Source organism: Drosophila elegans, unplaced genomic scaffold (assembly GCF_018152505.1).
Source record: "Drosophila elegans isolate 14027-0461.03 unplaced genomic scaffold, ASM1815250v1 contig_208, whole genome shotgun sequence".
In the NCBI taxonomy this organism is placed as follows: Eukaryota; Metazoa; Arthropoda; class Insecta; order Diptera; family Drosophilidae; genus Drosophila; species Drosophila elegans.
The window spans coordinates 6,388,194-6,410,087 of record NW_024545578.1 but is presented as its reverse complement, the minus strand read 5'-3'; the positions used below and the strand labels follow the sequence as shown (position 1 = coordinate 6,410,087).

At 37.9% G+C, this 21,894-nt stretch overlaps 1 protein-coding gene across 1 annotated transcript; it reads left to right on the top strand.

The window, feature by feature from the left end:
* Nucleotides 1-12: 12 nt before the first annotated feature.
* On the top strand, nt 13-20,214 carry LOC108145969 (dual specificity protein phosphatase Mpk3). Its single transcript, XM_017271699.2, has 5 exons — nt 13-1,171; nt 17,030-17,147; nt 17,603-17,813; nt 17,879-18,014; nt 18,509-20,214. Exons 1-5 carry the CDS (start codon nt 781-783, stop codon nt 19,018-19,020), a joined length of 1,368 nt encoding a protein of 455 aa, XP_017127188.1. The 5' UTR covers nt 13-780; the 3' UTR covers nt 19,021-20,214.
* Nucleotides 20,215-21,894: the final 1,680 nt, after the last annotated feature.

Here is a 21,894-nt window from a genome sequence, read left to right as displayed (position 1 = left end):
CGCTCTTTGTTATTGCCCGACAAATATTCACCCGCGCTGCTTGTGTGTTCGCTTTCCATTCAAAAAAAAAACATCAACACAAAATATGGACATTTGATAGGCACAAAGTTATAACCCAATAAAAACCTATATTTGTTTGGGAAAATATTTAACGATTTTCGGATGCTTTAATAACTCGGCGACAGGTTTTTCTCTCTCCGTTCACCGCACGTTTTTTTCATTCGATTCGGAACGGTTATTGTTGTTTTAGTGAAGCACACCTACAAAAAAATACAAAAACCACACATACACACAGGAAACACATATACACGGTTGTGATTTGGCGCGCTCTAGTGTGCGTGTGTAAATACAACAAAAATCAAAAAGTGAGGAATAAATAGGGAAAACAAGAATTTCGGAGTGCAAAGAAACAGAAAACGGCAAGCGAAACAATCGTAAAGCCAAAAAAAGAAAAACAGCGCAAGTTACAGTTTTCACAAATCGAGGACAAACAAGAAAATTTCGTTTTGATTTCCAAGATTTTTTCATGATTGCGGGCGTGTGTGCGTGCAACAGCAACAAATACCAATACCAACGCGCGGCAAAGCAAGAAGCAGAGAGCCAGCGCGAAGCAGAAGAAGAAAGATGATGTAAACTTTGTTGTAACCCAACAAAAAAAAAAAACAAAAAACAAATAAGTGTAAAGCAGAGAAAAAAAGACGAAAACGGGAAAAGTTGTACTTTGAATTCTTTCAATCTTCGAGTGATTTTAAGATTTTGAGAATCTTCTACAAAATCAAAATGCCAGAAACGGAGCAGGACAGTTGCAACAAAGAGTGGCTGCAATCGCAGCTGAGATCCCTGGACTCCAAGGAGCTCATTCTATTGGATTGCCGAGGATCCCACGAGTACAGTGAATCCCACATCCGCGGAGCCGTCAACCTCTGCATTCCCAGCATCGTCCTCCGGCGTTTGGCAAACGGAAAAATCGACCTGGCCTCCACGATCAAGTCGCCGGAGCTGAAGGAGCGCATCCAGACGGGCTACAAGCTCTGCTGGTTCATCCTGTACAACGGCGAGGGCGTGGTCGGCCCGAATCCGGAATTAGCTAGTGCCATCCCCATGGACTCCATCATCAGCACCCTGCACCGTCGCCTCAAACAGGACGGCTGCCGAGTGGTTGCCCTACAAGGTGAGTCATCTATAAACTCTTAAAAACATTCCAAAAAACGGACGAAGACTTTACAATATTATATGGGAAATAGGGGGTTAATCAACTAAACATATTCAAACTCGACTTTTGACAGAATCATACAAGAGTTTTATGTTATCAATCAAAAGCAATTAAAATAAATGTAAAGCGAATGTTACAGATAAGAACTTTCTCAGTATACTGCAGTTAAAACGACTAAATCCCAGTTTTGGTAACTGGTTTCGTGACTAATTCCTTTAAAATTTACGAACTTAAACTCTGAGTTTTCTTTTTATAATAGATGACCAAACTATGTTTTTTTAGTTGAATGATTTCACATAGTCATTTAAGCGCTGGGTTCAATATATGACAGATATCATAAACAATTGGTTTCAACTTAAAACTAATAACGTAACACCTAGAAGGATTCGTAAGACTTTGAAACTAATCATCTGTTTAGCCGGTACCTGTAACGCAAAAAGAATTCTAGATTGATTGTAATGGTATCAGATTCTTAAAATACCTGATACTTGCCAACACCGTCCATAAATCACTACGGCACATTCCATTCCTAGGCCTAACCAAATCATAATTTATTTATACTTCCCAATGTTGTTTGCGGCATTTTTAGAACGAAACCACGAATAAACCAAAACAAAACAAAGTCGAAAGAATATTTTTAATACAAGCAAGCACTGCCTGGCCATAAATAAACATTTGCGTGGATTTATTTGTTATTATTTTTTTCTTTTTTTGCGGAACAGAATGTCTGGGGGGAGGAACTAAAATGAAAAATGCAAAAAAGCTTAGTAGTCCATATTGCTGATAACGCTAGCGCCAGATTAGATTTATATTTAGTCTGCCTGATCTCGATTTGACATTCTATAGTAAATTTTTATACTACAAATTCTGACTGGGTCTTTGAATAGATTTCACCTTCTTGAACTTGTTTTTGGCTGACACGATGTTGTTGATTTTGATCGATGAAAAGTTATATTCGCAAGAATATTTTTTAATTGCTTGTAGAGTACTTTCTTGAAGAAACGGGAAAATATTTAAATGGATTTATTATACCAGTTTTTTTATGTTTTAATCATTTGTCACAAATTATGTATAACGACGAACCTTTATTATGCGATCCAAATTGTTTAATGCGCTCAATGGTTTTATTCATTTGCCCTTATCACAATTACAGGCAATCGATGAATAAAATGCCAAACTCGCCATATCGCCGGTTATTTATCCAATATATAATGCATTCCTTTGCCCTCTTGTGTATTTTATTTATAAACACAATGCCTCTCCTTGATTGCCCCATATCAATTAAAAGGCGATTTAAATATAAATGTGCTTTAAAAATCATTTGGTAATTTACAAACACGATCGGAGATTAAGGAAGTCATAAATAAACATCCATTCTGTCGAAGCTTTTGAGGTCTTCCCACTATTGTTGACTACACACTTTTGTTGTGTTCCCATAGATTTGTGTCATTCAGAAAAATGTCACAATTGCTTTTCAGTGAGTCGGGGCCTAACTCCCATGACTCAAAGCCACATAAATTGCCATATATGTAGAGAAACATATGCTTATTTATGTGCATATATGCTAGCTTTTATTTCTGTATAGTATATATATAGTTCAAATATATACATAATTATCTGTCTTGCCTATGGGTTCATTTTATTTTTATCACTTCAATTTCCGTTCGCTTACAGGCAAACCAGAATTGTGATTGTATTTATATATATATATATTTGTGCTACTTTACCATCCTATAAAAACTTTACGTCTGCTAATATCGCAAATTGACAATTTAGCGTCAACAAATGGACCGGCTTTCCAACCTCCTCCTCCCTCTCATATTTTTTTTGTTGAAACTTTTCTTTGTTTACCGATTTAATTTCGAAAGAAAAATAGAACATGAAAGGCCAAGAAATTAGCATAACATAAGGTGCCTTCCCAACGATGACGTCAGGCAATGAAAAGAGATGGCACCATAGAAAGAGATAGCTGCTCGAGAGCATCCTGCGATATCTACCTGTGCTCAGGTAATTAAGAGAATTGGTCCCGGAAAAATTTTACGACCGGCAATACCAGGGAAACACCCAAAAAAAATAAGGAACCTCTTGACATTTGCCAGAAGAACAAAACGGATTGGGAATGAAAATAAAAATAAAAATGGAAACACGAATAGAAGGTAACAGCGTGAAAATCCAGTGTCACCTTTTAAAGGATTCCATTGTTTTTCCGGCCTGCTGAAGTGCCCGCTTTGTTCAACCGTTTTCCTTAATGATCCCGAAATGGTAAATGAATTCTTCGACCTGAGGGAAATATTTTGAATGGAAACATTTATGAGCAACCGACTTTTATTGCATTTCCTAAAACAAAACTCAATAAAACCAATTTCTCAATTTCAACAAGATGCAAGAATGAGTTTCATAATTGTTTTAACGATTTTTCTTAATCACCTAGAAATCGTAAGTGAATCATGGGCAAAGTTTGAGCATATACAAATTCAAAATCAATTTCACAATTTTGCCTCAATCCGTAAATGATTTTCATCTATCGGGGAATATTGTCGGACTGGCTTATCTTATCACGTGAACTGGGGTTGGGTCTTTATGCCATGCAAATGCATTAAAAGCAACCGAGTATAGAGGAAATTGTGGCATATATATGTATGTACATCCCCTCTGTATCGGCATTCCAGAATTTATTTGTGTTTGGGGGGATATCTATGGCTATTGGATACGATTAGAAATGGGGCAGGAAGTTTGGGTTGGCAAGCAAACGGAACTGGGGCAGGTTTGCAAAAAAAAAAAAAATAAGGGGGAAGGAAGTATAAAGCGGAAGACAGAAAGAGGATGTAAATAATGATACACTCAAGAAATATTTAAATCGCAACCGCAAACAAACTCTTAGGAATTTAAACCATTTATATGACAAAATATTTGTTTGAATCATTTAAATGCATTATAAACGTTATACCTACACTAAAATCATCTTTCAATATGTTTACAGTACTTGAGTTACCAAAAATCTTGATAGATCTTATGATTTGTTTTCTGTTGCTTGTAATAAAGTTTGTATTTATGGCTTGTAATTAGTTCCTTTAGGCAGTCTTTCTAAAATCCTTTCATATAACATCATGTTCCGTGGTCATTAGAGCTCTTTATGTGCCTTCCCCTAATGGCCACTCTATCTAATCCCTTTTTGTGTTCTGGCCAACAGAAAATCTCCGGCTAACAGCCGCCAACCAACCGTCGGTAATCAGCTTAAGCTCCCCGAGCAAACTTGACCAAGAAGTTCTTACCAATCCTTGGGTACAATAAAGTTTTTCCCCCTCTTTGCCGCTAATTAACCTTGAAATTCAATCAAGTCCGGGCAATTATGAGGTCTTTGTCAACCTTTGATGCTGTCCCTTTTGCCAAATCAGAAGCTGTCTTTTTCAGATTCAGGTTCAGTTTCAGGACGATGATGAAAACTTTATTAAGTCCCTGGGCAGCATGGAAAAATGCATAATGCATCGCGGGCAGATACGTTTCCAGCTTGAACCGTCGATGTAAAATTCATTTTAATTAAATGCCACTTTGTATGTATTTCTCGGAATTAAAACAATTAAGATGGGGCCAACTGGGGCACCAACTATATAGGATAGAATGCGAAATGTACACTCTTATACAGTTGAGGTCAAAAGAATAGTGGTATTGGCACGCTTTAAGCATCAAGAACACTAAAAACTTTCAAAGTATTTTGAATTTAAATATTAAAATATATTTTTAGTTTTCTTTAACATTAAAATGTAGCTCTTAAAGTTTGATAATATTTATAGTGTGTAGTTCGGTGCTTCTTATTAATAACTTTATCTCACAAAAATAATATAAACGTATTATTAAAATTTTTGGAATAACAACTAGTATTTTGACCGCATCTGCACTTGCTTATATGTGTGTGGACTCATTGCTTTAAACTGCAGCTTATGTATCGTAAACTAAGCATTTCCGTTGACGGAATTTAATTCAATTAGATCTAGCCGAGTTCCGAACCGCTGTAGTGATCGTGGCCTCTCTTTGAGGGAGTTGAATGAACGATGCATCTCTCTCTGGAGACTGGAAAATCGGGAGATGAGATCCGCGCGATGGTGATGGGAGGGAACTTGACTCGTCTGCTTTATTTTATTTTCTGTCTTCTGCCTTATTTCGTACGTTTTTATGGCCAGGCGGATACAAAGCTGCGCTCTGTTGGCAGCCGACCCTTTTATAGAGATTGAACTCGAGCTGCTGCGCATGCGCCATAAAAAACCACTTCTCGTCGAGCCGCCTGCATTTCCACTGGCTTTTCCCAACTGGCTTTTCTCTGACTCTCCGTTTCGGAGAGTTGTTTGCCTCATTTGCTGTTTTTAACGAATTCGTTGTTGCCGCTTTTTTGTTTGGCTTATTAGTTTTTGGCCTGGGACGGGTCGGCATTGATATTGTCTTTGGGCCCCGGCGATTTTCTCAAACATTTTCCACTGCATTTTCTCCTCACCCATTCAAGTATTCACACAATACAGAGGAGCATACATAAATTAAATAATCCAAAAAATGTATGTATGAACATTATCCATGGGCCTGTTCAATTAAGAGACCCAAATAGTGACTGGGCTAATGTACCCTCAAATCTCTTATAGATAGTCCTTATATAGAATTTTTCACAACTTGTACTTTGAGTTCTTGAGATTTTATTGGGGTTTGCCTGTGAAAAGTAAAGTAACACGTGGCACAATCCCAAGGCCAATCGAGTGGACCGTCTCTCATTACGATTTCATGATAATTCATCACAAAGGCGGTGGCTCCCACCAAACCCCCTTCCCCCACATGTTTTCCCACCCCCCTCCTCTTCTTCTCCATTGAGGCAACTCTGCCAACTGGTCTGCCTTCACCGAAAAAAAAATCGGCGTCAACAACCAGCTACAAAAAACACAGTAAAATAACTGAGAGGCTGAGACAGTTGGCTTGGTTGCCCACCTACGTGCCAAAAAGCCGTTGGGCCAAATTTGTCTGCCGCAACAGTGGGCTAGATTAAAGCAGGGAGATAATTTGCCAAGCACTCTAACGGTAAGGAAAAAATTAATATAAGCACTAAATTACCTATGTTTCTTATGGACTTCAAAGCTTCAAGTTGTTCTTCAAAACTGATTTAATCGAAGTTGTTAATACTTCTAATTAATAAAGTGAAATATATGAATTACTAAATGTCTGCTTGTTCCACTGTGCTCATCGATCCTACTACATAGCCTTGTTGTTTTTTGCTGCTTTTGTTGTTTTTGTCGCATGCCCACATGCAAATTGAGCCGAAAGACAGTCGGACATCTTTCCAATTGGAGTTGGCGTCAGCATCTTATAGAGTAATCACAGTTCGCGGGAGCAAGATGGGGATAAAGGGGGGGCCCAAAGTGGAAGGAAGACAGCAACAACATTTGACAAGCAGGGCGTTGGACAGGCAGAGAGTGGGAAAGGGAGGTGGAGAATGGTCGTCGGTTGATCTCTTTTGACTTTAAGCCTACGACAAAAGTTTCTAAGTGTTGTTTTTGTAGCTAGTAGTAGATTTGGGTCAAAGTTTGTGTGGGCTGTAATTGTAATTAAGCAGGCGTTGAAAACGGATAACTTAACTAGCGGCTAACGGCGAGACCCACATCGAAGAACGCCTCGTTGGAGGCTGTGCAAATATTTGCAGTTTAAACACAGTGATGACTCGAAACTCAATTTCACTACAAATAACGGGTCAGCATTTAAAGTCTCATAAGCCGTAGAAGTTTTTATTCATTTCAAAGTGATGTCTTCTCCAAAAATGTAAGAAAAATGTAAGGAGTTTAGATTCCAATTCGAGTTAAAGAGGTATGACTACATTAGCAACATTCCAACGCTAACTGACGCAGGGACAACAACAGTAATAACAAAGTACAGGCAATAACAAAGACTTCCGGTCAAATTTGTGCGGGCGTGTTGTCTCTTTCTCCCCACTCCCCCTTCTCTTTTTCCACCCACTCTCTTTCTCTCTTTTTGCGGTTGCATACCTCAACGTTCAACGGAAGTTTCCAGGGCGCATATAACATAAACACTCACACGAGCACACATATTCCATATGGAATGGGAAACAGAAAATCAACGGCGCATTGCAAATGGAAGAATGTGTAAAACGAGGGGGAGGACGGGGGCAAAAGGGGCAGGGGCCGGAGACGCGCTTCCCTTCATTCAATTCTTTTTTTTTCTTAGCGGGGGACGACGCGTAAATTGTTATATTCTCGGAATTAGCAAGCTACAACAAAAAAATAACAACAACTTCAGTCTGTCGCGCAAAAAGGAAAAGCTAAAAAAAAGAGAACAAGGGGGCGAGCATCAAAATGAAATGGAGCTAAAAGTTGTAGCCGATGCGCTTGCATGCATAAATCTACAGTAATAGCAAATAAGAAGAAAAAACTGAAGAATCAGAAGGAAAAGCAACAGCATGAACGCATTTCATCAAAGTGCAAATTAGTAACAGAATCCAAAACGAGAAGAGAACGAGCCACAAACGGCAGCAGAAGATTCAAAAAGGGTGGAGAAGAATCCAAAAAGAATTGAAAGAATCTGCAGAAGACTCCCAGTGAGAAAGAGAGGGAGGAGCGCTGTGCTTTACTTTTTTATGCGTGGAGACTTTAGTTTTCTGTATAGTACTTTTCTGTAAATTAAGAAAATAAACCATATTTTTGCAATTCTTTAACTCTATTATACTTTAGAAATTCTGCCTCACCATTTCTGTTAAAGGGTATTTCTTATTCGTTACATCTTTAAACTTTCATTTGGTTTTACAGTTCTTGCGTCCTTTCTCTCACATTTTTCTCAATATGGCAATATTGTTGCCCCTTTCCTAAGTGCAGCGAAACAGAATCCTTTTCCCCTTGACAATTGGCTGGTGCTCTTCTTATTGGACTTCTTCTTGCTGGGGAGGCAATAAAGTCTTCCAACTAAGAGAAAGAAAGCGCTGTGTTTGGAGGCCATTCCTTATTTACAAGATTGAAAACAGCACCGAATGTCCTTTGAAACTCAAACCTTTAAAAATTTCAAAGCGCTGGAAACAGAATTGATATAATTCTTAGATTAGCTCACAAATTAAACTTTGTTAATTATTTACTCCTGTTATAAAAAGAAAAAATTGAAGAGCTATAGTATTCATAAACAGCAGATCTAAAAATATTAGTACAAGTATTATTTTTAAAGGATTATATTTTTGTAAAATCACGGTCGGTCTTATCCAAGGTTTACTGTGTTTTTATTCTTCTGGTGCATATGCAATATTTATAAAATCCCTGGTACCTTCCTCTACATTCTGTTTTCATTTCTTATATGCCTTTTTTGCGTTTTGGCGCATTTAGCATTTCAATTCCAAATGAAATTCAACGCACGTTGTTTGGAGTTGGATAAAATGCTACCGTGCAAATTCAGCTGTCGTCGTCGCTGTCTTTTGTTATTTGCCAGCCCAGCGGGTGGCTTGTGCTTTGGACATCCCTGCTGGTGGTGGGGGAAGGGGATTAAGGGGCTTGGGGACCCAGTCTTGGACCAAAGTGCGTTTCACTCTTCTGTTATTATGCAAACTTGCCGCTGTCTCTCAAAGAATAAATCAATACCGGAAAAGCACAGTCAAACTTTTGTACGTTGCCTATTAAATACATTTGAGTTCAAGGCACTCAAAAACGGTTTGGTAAACAAAAGGATATTTTAATGTTTTCCTGAAAAAATGTAGCTTTCGTAACTCTTATTTCTATTGTTTCCTGAAGTATATAATTAGTAGATAGATTACGCGAAGCTGTCACTCTATAAACATAATACATGCTTGTAGTTTTCTGTTTTTAATGGGTAATACAAAATTTATTTACACTGCCACTATGCCTCGGATAATTTGATACTTACGATATCCATGATAACATTTAAGCCAAGAAGTAATGATATAATAATTTAAGGTCTCTATAAAATATCCTGCAAGGCTTTGGATTAGCTAAAGAACTTTGACTGTTTTCTGTGTTTTACAATAATGTATATCTATGCTACTACTTGTTGCACCCATGGCAGAGCAGAATAACACAGTTAAACCCACTGCAATTACAAAAAGCATCGCAAGAAGCAACAGGAAATTGCACATTAAACTTGACCTCGTTGGCAACCTTCGCCCCAAAAGCACGAAACCATTACAAACGCACTCACAGGACACACTCACATTTACAGAGTGTTGGTTTACTTCAATTATCCCGGATTGGTTCGGTTTTCCATTGCGAGAATACGTTTTCATCCACGCAACGTTGCCAAATTTCTCCACCACTGCCAACATTGTCAGTTGCCATTTTCAAGCAAATACAGAACAATATAATTAATTAATAATGCGGCATCCACTAAGGACAGAAGCCAGAGAGGAATTGCGTGTGCACCAAAAGAAAAAAATGATTTTCATTTTATTTTGAAGTATAGTTTTCAATGTGGTTGAAACTTGTAAATAAGTGATAACTTTAAAGCTATTTTCATGTTCCAAATTCAAAACCAGTATGAAACTCATTTGACATGAAAGCCAAAATCACAATAAAGTACTTACATAATTTATTGTAATTTATTCAACATTTTTAAATGTAAGGACATGTTTCCAATTTAAAGTTGCAATTTGAGTAAACCATATTTTCTGAGAGTGAATTCGGGACCCAAAATGGGTCCTGGGGCAATGTAACGCTGCCAAAGCTGCGGCTTCCTGCTATTTATAGCTCACAGCTCCCCAAGGGATGAAGCTTGCTGAGGGGAGGGTTGGGAAATTTTCGGGGCGTGCCTAGACCAAAATTAGGTTTTTGCTTATTTACATTTTGATTGATTGGCTTACGCAATTTGACATTTTGCCAGCGACCCGAGCAGGGATGCCAAAGGTAAACCCTTCCCCATCCCGCACCCATTAGACAGTCATTAGATGGGTGTCCCCCGAAATTTATGGAACACAAGGTGAGGCTTACAAAGACTGTTCGATCGTTGACTAAGAGTTGAGCGGGGAAATTATGTAGTGTAGGCATAAAAGTGTATCTGGGGAGTACTTGAAGACGAGTCGAGTTTCTGGGCAAACAGTTTAGCAGCAAGGCAAGTTTAATTGCTGAATAGCTCATCAAATAGATGGAAAAGCTTAAATAATTAAACAGAAGTGGGTCAAAAAAGGAGTAAATATCTAGAAAAAGCATATAATTAATTATACAAGTAAAACCTATTCCATTTGGGACTATCCTCTGAAGTTAAGTAGTCTTTCGTCACTAATCATTGTCACTACCCACGACTCCTCTTTTCCCACATGTCCCATTTGCAACTATTAGCTCGTACAGCGATGTAGAACGGACGGGTAACTGGCTTATTTAACTATGCACTCAGTGAGTGAGTCCGTATTGAACAAGTGACTAACTGATTAAGTGAGCAACTGATGCGGTGACTAAGCTCAGTCTCTCATGTCGGCAGTATTCTATTTGCCTGTTGCTTGCAATGCGGAAGTGGCAACAATGACGGTGAAGAGCTAAAAGAAACTATTATGTCGCACGTTCGTCGAGAGGACACTAAAAAAAATTATATTTGTTAAAATTATATATTAAAATTTATTGCTACCAGGCTGTTTTAACAGTATTTATAATATTTTAACAAGTAATAATATATCTACTGGAAAAGTAATGTTTTCTGAATAAAATCAATATCGAATACAATTTCTTTCCGTGTTAAAACCTATCTCACTCTTTTGCCGCCTCTTCGTAGTATCCCCTCTTCAATTGCAGCAAATTGAGTGGAGAGCAAGGAAAAAAAAACAACGTAAAACTTAATTGAATGCATGAATGAATGAATGAAATGGAATGAAAATGGACTTTAACTACTTATGGGGGTCTGGCTCATTTTCCATGCAAATATGTTGTCGTGGGTTGTTGAGCAAATAGTTGCGTGCAAAGTTGCCACTTAGGTTGCCTTCTCTTTTTTGCCGTCTTCATTACGGCTGGGTTCATTCATAAAAGCCATTTTGGCATGGAAGTCGGTTTATATAAAGAAAAACTCTTTCACTTTTCCACCCACACAAGCCCAAAACTCGAAATGTACATATATATCTGTATATCAGGTGCAGCAGCATTAAAAACTGTGTGTGCCGAGGTTTGGGTCCAGTGTACGCATACATATTTATTTTTGTTGATTTTTTAAGAGGTCTGCCTTCGCTTTATTTTTATATATATTTCTCCATACAATAATATTTTCTTGTGGGCGAGGCATTTATTTAGAATTTTGTGTTGTTTGTTGCAGTTGTTACGTTCATTTTTGGTTTTACGGCCGTGGGCGGGGGATTTTCAGAGGCAAGTTGCCGGTGTGGGCGACTCCCACAGCAGCAGCAACCACAACAACAACAACAACAACAACAACTGAAACACAGCAGCAACATGAACTGCCTCGGTAGCAAAAAAAAATGTGACTTGAGCCCTGGATTTTATATACCTGATGTTTTTGTTTTTTAAAGCCCGTTCGGCAGTTACGTCAAGTGTCTGGGCCATTTGAATGCCCAAGTACAGTAAGCCCAGCATATAGGTAATACAAATATAGTGGGCAATCAATTGAGAACGGAACAACTCAATAAAAATTTGTTAAGTAATCAAATCAAATGAATTGGGTACAGTGCTCAGCCCTAAAATATTTTCTTTACTTAAGATCACTTTTTTGAATATGCACAGTAATTCAAATTAAAAAACAATATTAAGTTCCTTTTATTTTCTTGATAAACTCTCTCTCATCATTTATTGGCTAACTAGAATTAAAAATCACCTTAATAGCAAGAATTTTAAATTAAATATTCAGTGCTTAACCAAAGTGAATATGGTTATCTATCGATCACAATCCAGTGTCAAAGTCTTTGATTGATTATCTTGAAACTTTCACCGAATCAATAATTCGTGAGTGCCCTTTAATATTCAGCGCTCTGGCTGCACATGTGATATTTGCTAAATGCCAGGTAACTTTGAGGTGCTCTCATATGCAAACAACGCCTTAATTTCCGCTTTTTACCACCGGGCAGATGGCCCAAGGGCAATCCAAGTGCAGCCAAGGCAAACGTGAACGTCTGACATTTTGCAAGTCGCTTTCCGTGTCTGTCTCGCTCTTCGCATCAATCAATCATGTTGTAATCAATCAACTTCCGTTCTTTAACACGAGAACGAGTAGTTAAAATGTCAACGCTTTCAGACAAGAAAAAAAAGGAACACGAGCGAAGTTGATTAAGAAATTATGCCCATCAGTGAGGAAATGCAATGATTGGAAAATCAACAATTTCTTCTTTCGAAATATACGCAGGCGGAAGTGGCAGACATTAATATTTTCCTCAAGTTTTCTTCTTTCTCGAATGGTTTTTTCCATTTTCCTGTGCACTTTGTTTATGCCAAGTTGAAAAAAATGTGCCTCCATGAATAAAAGCAAGGTACACGAAAAATAATTGTTTTATACTAAGGTAGAATTTTTACAAAAAAAAAAAAAATAACAAAAATAATATTTTAATTAAATTTTTGCCTGTAAAACAGAATTAAGAAAAGAGATAAAAATTCTTAACTTTTTAAATCTTAAATTCTTAAAGCTTGATTTTAAGTATTATATTTAAAGCTATTAAAATATTGTTTTATATTAATTTGATGACAAATATAAGGCAGTTAAAAAACTTGTAATTTGCTCTCAGTGAAAGGCATAAAAAATTTGATTTTTTTTGGGGGGACGGAATGGAAGAAATGTAAACAAAATTGGGGCCACGTTGAGTGGGGGAAAAACATACGCAACCGCCCACATCGATGGGAGATACTAAATGCTCTATATGCATATGGCTAATGGATATGGGGGCCCCCAAATGGGGCTCGCATTATGGTTGCCGTTGTGCTTTACGGCTGTGCCCCGTTTCCTCTTTCCTCATTCCCCATTCCTCATACCTCATACCTCATTCCTCATTCCAGTTGAAATCGAAAAGCGACGACTGCGGACGGACTACTGACTCATTGACAAATAGCATTGAACTGCAGGCAGGCGTTGTCTCGTGGTCTGGTTTTTTCATTCATGCCAGTACTCCCCATTCTGCCACCCAATGCCTCACGAATGCACACATGCGTGCGGGTGCCTGATTACATACATATATGACATGGCGATATATAGGTACCATATATATTTATAGTACCCGGGTATCTCAGTAGCTCAGTATCTGGCATTGTGCAACGGCCGGCTGAGTGCATTTGCCAGACCAAGAAGCACCGGGGTGCGAGTAAACAATATTTACCCACCGCCGCACACATTGCGTATGCGTAATATCGATTGTCTCAACTTTGAAACATCCCTTTGAACAGCGAATAGCTCGAAATCCCTACGACAAACAATTCGAAAACTCTAAAAAAAATCGAGCTACGGTGGTGCATGGAATGCGGCTGAAGAATTTATGTGCCGACAGTGATTAAAAAGGCATTCTGTGGGGACTCGGGAATGGAACGGAATAATGCGGAAAAATGTAAAGTGAAATAGCTTTAAAAATTCCAGTACAGGCTCGGAAAACACATGGTGATATTGTGTTTGAAATGTTACGAAAATTGTTATTGTTGGAAAATAATGCGGGTTCATTAATTTCATAACAACTTTACTTTTTTTGTTTCATAACTAAAGGAAACAAACATTCCAATCTATTGAAAAGTTTGGACTAAGATCAAAAAAAAATTTGTAATAAAAACTTAAAGATAATATTTATATTGGCAAGTTAAAGACATTAAACTAAAAGTGGTTTAACAGAGAATTATCTATAATCATAAAGTTATCCCCGTTCAAAAGCTAATTTAATTGGAGCAACCAAGTATTTCCAATGAATTTCTTCGGCATTTAAAGATCCCATACAATATTTCCACGGAAAACTTTCGAGATCGGGGTAAACAATACCATATAAATAGATATGGGAATAGAAATGTTCGGTATGTGCCGTGTTCCGCTAAATGCATGTGTTCAACTTCCGGCTTGGGGCTTGGTGCTCCATGAAATCCATCAATGGGCCAAACCAAAATGATGCAAAGTACGTGTCTCGATTCGCTGGGGATTCGGACATGGATTCGGTTTTGGGGTCTGGTTGCGTATCGGGCTCTGCATCCACTGTTCCACTTAAGGGATCTGCGTCATCTGAAACCGCAAATGAATTAAACAAGGCACACACTCGAAAAACGCCCACAGAATGGCAAACCATACAAGGGCTCTGCCCGCCCTCCCCCCTCTCGAAAAAGCACTTCTCTAACAGTTTTCATGCGGCAAAATAGAGAAAAAAAGTAGAAAAAGTCGCCTACGTCATATCCGTTGGGAGCAAAAACAAAAAAAAAAAAAAAAAAAAAAAAAAGGCGGAAAAGAGGTGAACGGGGGTGATTGGGGGCTCTGAAGTGGGTACCTGTGAATGAATAGCGTTGCGGTTGTGGGTGTGTGCCCATATCTGTGTACTCACTGTATCTGCGGCACTCTGTTGAAACCTAGCGAAGTGAGCTAAAAAGTTATTTAACTCACGTTTTGTCTTTTTTGCGCCTGTTGTTATTTTTTATATTTACACACGGAGATAAACAAAACCAGCGAGAGAGCACCAGATAAGCAGAAATAATAAAAATAGTACACAAAAAAGGTTATACATACTATAATTAAAAACAAACAAATAAAAAATAACAATGAATGAGCGGAACAAGTCTCTTTACAAGTCTCTTCCGAACTTTGATGCCCTTACTATACTCGTTTAATTATACAACAATTATACTAGTTTTACAAATTTGTAATAGAAAATAAAAATAAAAAAGACATCAAGTTTTTAACAAAATCATTAGATACGCAAAAAACCATGAATGAGTGAAACAAATCGGTCAACAAAACACTTTAAATGTTCAGGGTTTTTGTTTATAAATTGTGGGCGCAAAGTGGATGAGTTCAAAAAAAAGAAATAAAAATATTAATATACGAAAAAAAAAAACAATGAATGAGCGGAACAAATCGTTTAAGCCCCCAAACATTGTCTCCCTTTTTATATAGCCACATAATTATAAATAATCGCAACAAATTTGGAACACTGTGGGGGCGAGGCTGATGAGCTGACTTAAGTGGGTTGGTGTGGTGGCTTAGTGGTTCAGTGGGTGGGTGCCTTCATTCCAGATGTGCTGATGTTGCCAAAATCCGGTTTTCTAACAAATATGAAATATACTCAGAAGCATTTTGTTTTTTGTTTTGTTTGCTCGCATTTAGTTTACGCTTTGTTCAGTTCAGCAATTTGTTGACTCGCTTTTTTTTCAAGTTTACATTTTCAACGTTTTGAAGGTCGTTTCCACTGTTATTCACGATTGTTTTTGTGGTTTTGTTTTCTCTTTGTTTTGTGTGAACTCATCAATGAAACAATCTAAACACAAAAGCACTCACAAGTGTGACACAGAACGTGACAAAAAAATAAAAAAAAAAAAACTATAAAGATATAGATACTGGCACACACTGGCAGTTATATGTGTGTGATTATAAACCATATGAGGGCAAAACAAGGGGAAAACGAGGAGAAACGATTGCCATATGGGCAGATACAAATTGTAAATTTATATTAGGGTTAGTTTATGATAGGGAAAGTTACCTGTAGCGGTACAGTGATGAAAAATACGCATTATGAATGAAATTTAAATATAATTTGTTCAGGTGGGCTATTTACAAATGAATTCAAATACTACATGCCTAAATTTGTTTATTTTATTGAAATTAGAGGGAAAATTATGAAAAAGAGACAAAATAACTAAATCTTAATTGCTTATGAGAAAATGACAATAATTAAATTTAGATATTTTCTTGGAGTTTTATAATTTATCATATAAAATATATGATGATGTCTGAAATATTTTTTTTAACCTAAGATACCTACCTACATATAAACATTTAAAATAGCCATGGCAAGGATCATTTCCAAGGAAAAGCTTATCCAGCATTTCCGTCTTATTCAGTCACACCCTGGCGATGCTTATTTCCATCTATTTCTTCCGATGCATTCCATGGAACTCAACGTTGGGCTGAGTTCGTTTGAAAAGGAAATTGCTATCAAATGCAGTTTGCCATGTCATACCGAGGATTGATATCCACGGCCATGGCCGTTTTGTAATCGGTGCAAAAAAAATGGCTTCGCCCCCTTTGGTTTTTCCTGCTTTTCGATCCGGCCATATCTTGGGCTATTTTTAAAGTTCTGCAGCATGTGCAGATTGAGCCGGCAAAGTGCGTATACCACCCGTTGGCCCGGCAATAAGTTGATGATTACTGAACTCTTTGCTGTGCCTTCCGTTTTATTCAATTTGCTGTTTCTGTTTTTTGCATTTAATATGCGCCAAGTAGAAAATTGTAAGCTTCCGTTTTGCGTTATGCTGATGAGCAGTTGGCGTTGCCTTTTTTGATGGCAATTCCCATACCAATCTCAAGCTTATAAATATAGAAACAGCATTTCCGTTGAAATGGCCAGTCGCACTTCCGTTTCCAATTGCAGGAAAGTCGATCTTCTCCATTTCCTCAGCCCCTCTCACTTGGTTTTCCTTCCTCCCCTTCTTTTTTTTATGAATGATTCGCTTGCAAGAATTTCACGCATACTTGGGTTGGGTTGGGTTAATAGCTGCAACATGCCGCGTAGGTGTTGCCTTACCAAAGACGAACGACCAAAAAGCTACACTTGGCCAAGCATAACGAACGTCAAATTCCAGAGGCCTCAAATGACATGCTGGCCAAAAGCGAGGCTAGAAAGGTTTCAAACACTTTGTTCAAAAAGCATTCTAAAGTTTTCTCCCCTCTCTATTTAACTTGCAGATGGATTCTCCAGTTTTCGCCAAGCATTTCCGGAATGGTGCGAGGATGATAATCAGGCGCACAGCAAAGAGATGGAATCTAGTCGTAATGTACAGACCGATCAGTTAATGGGTCTTAGGTAAGTGCAACATCTATATTAGCTTAAATAGAGTATATTAAACAATAACAAAGTTTGAAGAAGATTAGCGGGGATGTCCCTGAAAACTGGTTGATATATGAAAGAAAGACATTTCTGGGACATTCCTCATTAATCTATATTTCATTTTAAAGTTTAATGGATACATGCGGGGATTCTCTTGTTGAAGAGATTTCTGGGATTTTTTTTTCAACAGATTTGTTTTTAAGTGAACTTTAAATCAACTTCAATTAGTATATGTTTTCTTATTTTTTTATGAAATATCTCTTTTTCATTTGACAAATTCAAAGAATCCCTTTTTAAATGAAATCTATGGTTGATAACACCTTTGTTTCTTTTGAAATATTCTCATGTGAAATGTATTGTTTAATTTTTAACCTTTAAGGCTCTTTTAAAATTGCTGTAATTAATTAAACCCTCCTTTGTGTATTTGGCAGATCCCTTCGCATTTCCACACCGCATTCCGATTCCGCGTGCAGCAGTTCGGCCGAATCGTCGGATTGCGAGAGCACCAGCCACCATCACCACCACCACCACCATCATCATAATTTCAACGAGGCGCCCGTGGAGATAATTCCAGGATTATTGTTCCTGGGAAATGCTTCGCATAGCTGCGACTCGAATGCATTGCAAAAGTACAATATTAAGGTGAGTCCTCGTCGCTTTATGTCCTTGTACAATAATTGCTAAGATTTTAAATTTGACTTTTCCAGTATGTGCTAAATGTGACACCAGATTTGCCAAATGAGTTTGAGAAGTCGGGCATCATCAAGTATCTGCAAATTCCGATCACCGATCATTATTCACAAGATTTGGCCATGCATTTCCCAGATGCCATACAGTTTATAGGTAAGCATTTAAAACTCTAAACTAGGTAGTTCTTAATTAACCATAACCATATGAATTGTCAAAAAATACTTCCCCTAAATTATGTGTATAGATGAAATCAGATTTATTAATATGGAGAGGCAGATTTTTATTTTAATCATTTTTAAAATTGTATTTTTTTGGTTATCATATGAAAATCAATGTTTAATAAACAAATTAAGTTCAATTTACATTTTAAGTTCAATACTTATTATTGATTAGAATTTCTCATTATTTGTATTATAAACATAAATATTTATGATAGTTTATAGTTGTTTGGTTATTGTTACTTTTAATTTTATATAATGCTATACAGAGTTAAGTTTATTTAACATTATAAATAGTATTTACTAAATATAAAGAGGGATACAAGTGATAGGGGTATATGATGATGCCATACAAAAGTACTATGATGTCATCCTGATTTATCCACTCAAAACTAATGCTCTGCTTTACCCCCCTCCCCAAATTCACAGAGGAAGCGCGGTCCGCAAACTCGGCGGTGCTGGTCCACTGCCTGGCCGGGGTTTCGCGCTCGGTGACCGTGACGCTCGCCTACTTGATGCACACCCGGGGCCTGAGTCTCAACGACGCCTTCACGATGGTGCGGGACCGGAAGCCGGACGTGTCGCCCAACTTCCACTTCATGCAGCAGCTGCAGTCCTTCGAGAGTCAACTGCGCCTGAGTCCCGGTGACGGACAGGCGATGGACGAGTCCGGGATGATGATGGGCACCGTTGTGTCCATGGCACTGGGACATCCTGCCTCGACCGGGACCGTGTCCAATGTTCTGACAGCGAATCCCAGTGTGGTTGCCTCGCGTTGCGGACGCGGCTCCAAGTTCTCGTGCAATTGCATTGCGCCCGATTGCAAGTGCATGCAGACGGGTGGATATATGGCCGCCCACTTGGCCAAGGCCACCGGCGTGTCGCCCGATTCCGGCATCGAGTTCGACCGCTGGACCCCGTCGGATGCGGGTCTCAAATGAGAGCAGCTGGGCGGTAAGAGTTTCGTGCTGCCGCCAAGTCAGGAGATCCTAGCAGCAGCCGTCGCCACATCGCCGCCGCCCATCGGCCTGGCGGTCAATCCGGACAACATGTCGCCGGCCAGCACCACCAGTTCGTCCACCTCGACCACGACCACGGCGGAGGCGGTCTCCGTGGTGGAGGTGGTGCAGCATCGCGATCAGGAAATGGCCGCCGAGGAGGAGCACATCGAATCCGGCGGCGAGGAAGATGATGAGGATGAGGCTGCCTAGATGGCTGGGCATTTCCCAACTTGGTGGTCACACAAAACACATATATAGTACATACATACATATGAACCGCTTATTAAATAGGGGTACGATTTCAAACTTTTCGAAATGTACAAAAAGTCTTGAGGAAATACCCAACGTACACATATATAAATTAATACCACATAAAAAATAGTAATTTAATGTTTAGTACATTTTTAAGGTCAAATGCAAACAAAATCCAATGTTATCCACACACGCAAACCAACTACAACTATACAAAAAGAATGAAAAACTAAAATATATAAAATATATTTATATATACGCAGTGTACATGTTTGTATTTAACTCGTAAGCCAAGTCAAGAGAATAAATATATATATGAAAGCCGAAACAGAAATAAACAATTAAACCTTAAACGGGTTTTCTAGGCGTATAGTTTTATTTTTAGTTCTAAATTTTACTAAAACTCGAAATCGTTTTTAAATGTAAAGTTTGTTAGATGCGGAACGAATGGCCGCGAATGAAAGCCCCCTAATATAAATATATATTTACCTACCACATAATTACCGAATGCCAAGTCATATAAGTGTAAAAGTGAACTAAAATCCCGAGTATCGAAGAATTTTAAAAATTGAAACGAAAACGAAAACAAAAAAAAAACAACACTAAATGAAAGAAAATAAAATACAAGCATTTGCACAACACAAATAACCACAGAAAACAAAATACTTTTGCCAAAAGTGAAACATTTTTTATGGTTTTTAAAGGGTGGCTTGAAAAAATATCGGCACAGACCAAACAAGTTAAAAAATGATTAGCAAGGTTTGAGAATTTGTCTAGATTGTAGGACAAGCCGATTAATCATATAAAAAAATATTTTCTACAAATGAAATGTTAAAGTTGGAGAACAGTTCGATGGAAATAAATGAAAGGACTAATTTGTTATATAATGGATATGAATAAAGTTGTATGTCAGCTGTTTTCCATTCAGGCAATGTTGGTACAAAATTTTATCAGGTGACGTTTCAAAAAACAAAATAAAAAACCAAAATAAATCTGAACAAAGATTTATATGTAATACAAAAGCAAGACGAAAGAAAAAAAAACTGAAAATAATACCAGAAACTTTTTTGGAAAAATAAGGCTGTGCGCAATATAAAAACAATATATATAACTGTAGAGACAAGCGGAGATTTAATACAGAGTTTGATATGAAAAAGGTTGATATGCCAGAATGGATGGGTTAGTTGGATTTATACGATACGGTGAACAACTTTCTTTGGCCCAAGGCAGGAGTTTGTTTCTAGCCAAAGCTCGACTGATTCGATTTGATAAAAAAGATAGAAAGGACAGACGGAGATGTGGTAAGTGAAATGGTCAGAATATTCTAAATTTTAAAGCTCAGGAACTAGGTCCAGCCCCGATGATGGGTTGTAAGGGTGCGATATAGGTATGCTTTGGGAAATATATAGACCCAACTCACGTTGGTCTCACAAAATAGGCGACTACCAACTCCATGGCACTCCTCATCCAAAAATATTCCATACAAATCAGTGTCCACTTTGAAGAGTTTTTATTATAAAAAAAAACTGAAGTTCCGAAGCGGAACTGGTTTTGATTAGATAAATGGCTTTATTAAAGCGAACGAATGGGTTTTGATTAGGCAGCTAAATACGGATTGAAGTTCCTGCTAAAAAAGGAAGCTTGCTAAGCTAGAAAACTTCTAGTTGCTCTAGCCAATAAGATTTTTGCAGAGGAAACCCCTACGATTTTGAACGAGCTTTTCCAGCTAAGCGCCAAAGCAAAAAGAAAAAAAATGGGAAAAATAACTTAAGCAACAAGTTTAAAATGCCAATCTAATGTTGAAAGCCTCAGTCAGTATAACATAAATAAGAGAATACAATTATTAACTATTGAACGGCATAAAATACGTTTTTTAAACAAAATGCAAAGTAAACAAATCCCCAAAAACCCGTAAATAATCGTGTGTCGAACGTTTTGCCACTTAATAATTAAGATAACCGAAAGTGTAATAAACAAAAAAGGTTTGCTGTTCCATGTGACAAATTCCAACTTTTTTTAAACAGCACAAGGCGATCCAATTTTTACAAGCGAATGCGAAGTGGCATCGAAATTTTGCTGCCAGGCAGCGCATTTGTTGCCCATGCCCCCCCCCAAAAATGGGCGTGGCGTGGGCCTATTTGCCGAGATCATTTTAGTCCTTTGGGTTTTGTTAGCATAAGATAAACAATTTTACATATTGTACATCTGAGTGTTGAATTTTTCCATCAATGTTTAGCACCAAGATAAAGAGAAATTACAGCGACAGTGCCAACAAAAAATAAATACACCTAAAACAAAAAAAAATGTAATTAAATTTTACGAAAAACGAAATTGTACCTTGAGAAAAGTCCAAGAGAAAAGATTTGCGGCGGTAGCACTGAGCACGCAGCTTCAACAAAACCGATCGATAAGTAGTCGAACAATAAAGAAGAGTCCCCTTCTGTCAACGTTTAAGGACGAATATTCTATAGCTAACTAGTTGTGTTTTGCACATTTTGTAAACTTTACAACACGATGAAAGAAAACCGAATATCTAAATAAACAACAGCCCCGCAGCGTTAT

Coding starts and splice junctions, on each gene's coding strand:
- LOC108145969 (XM_017271699.2), top strand. CDS start 781: ATGCCAGAAACGGAGCAGGACAGTTGCAACAAAGAGTGGCTGCAATCG. Junction 17,148..17,602: donor GATCAGTTAATGGGTCTTAG/GTAAGTGCAACA, acceptor TGTATTTGGCAG/ATCCCTTCGCATTTCCACAC. Junction 17,814..17,878: donor TGCAAAAGTACAATATTAAG/GTGAGTCCTCGT, acceptor TGACTTTTCCAG/TATGTGCTAAATGTGACACC.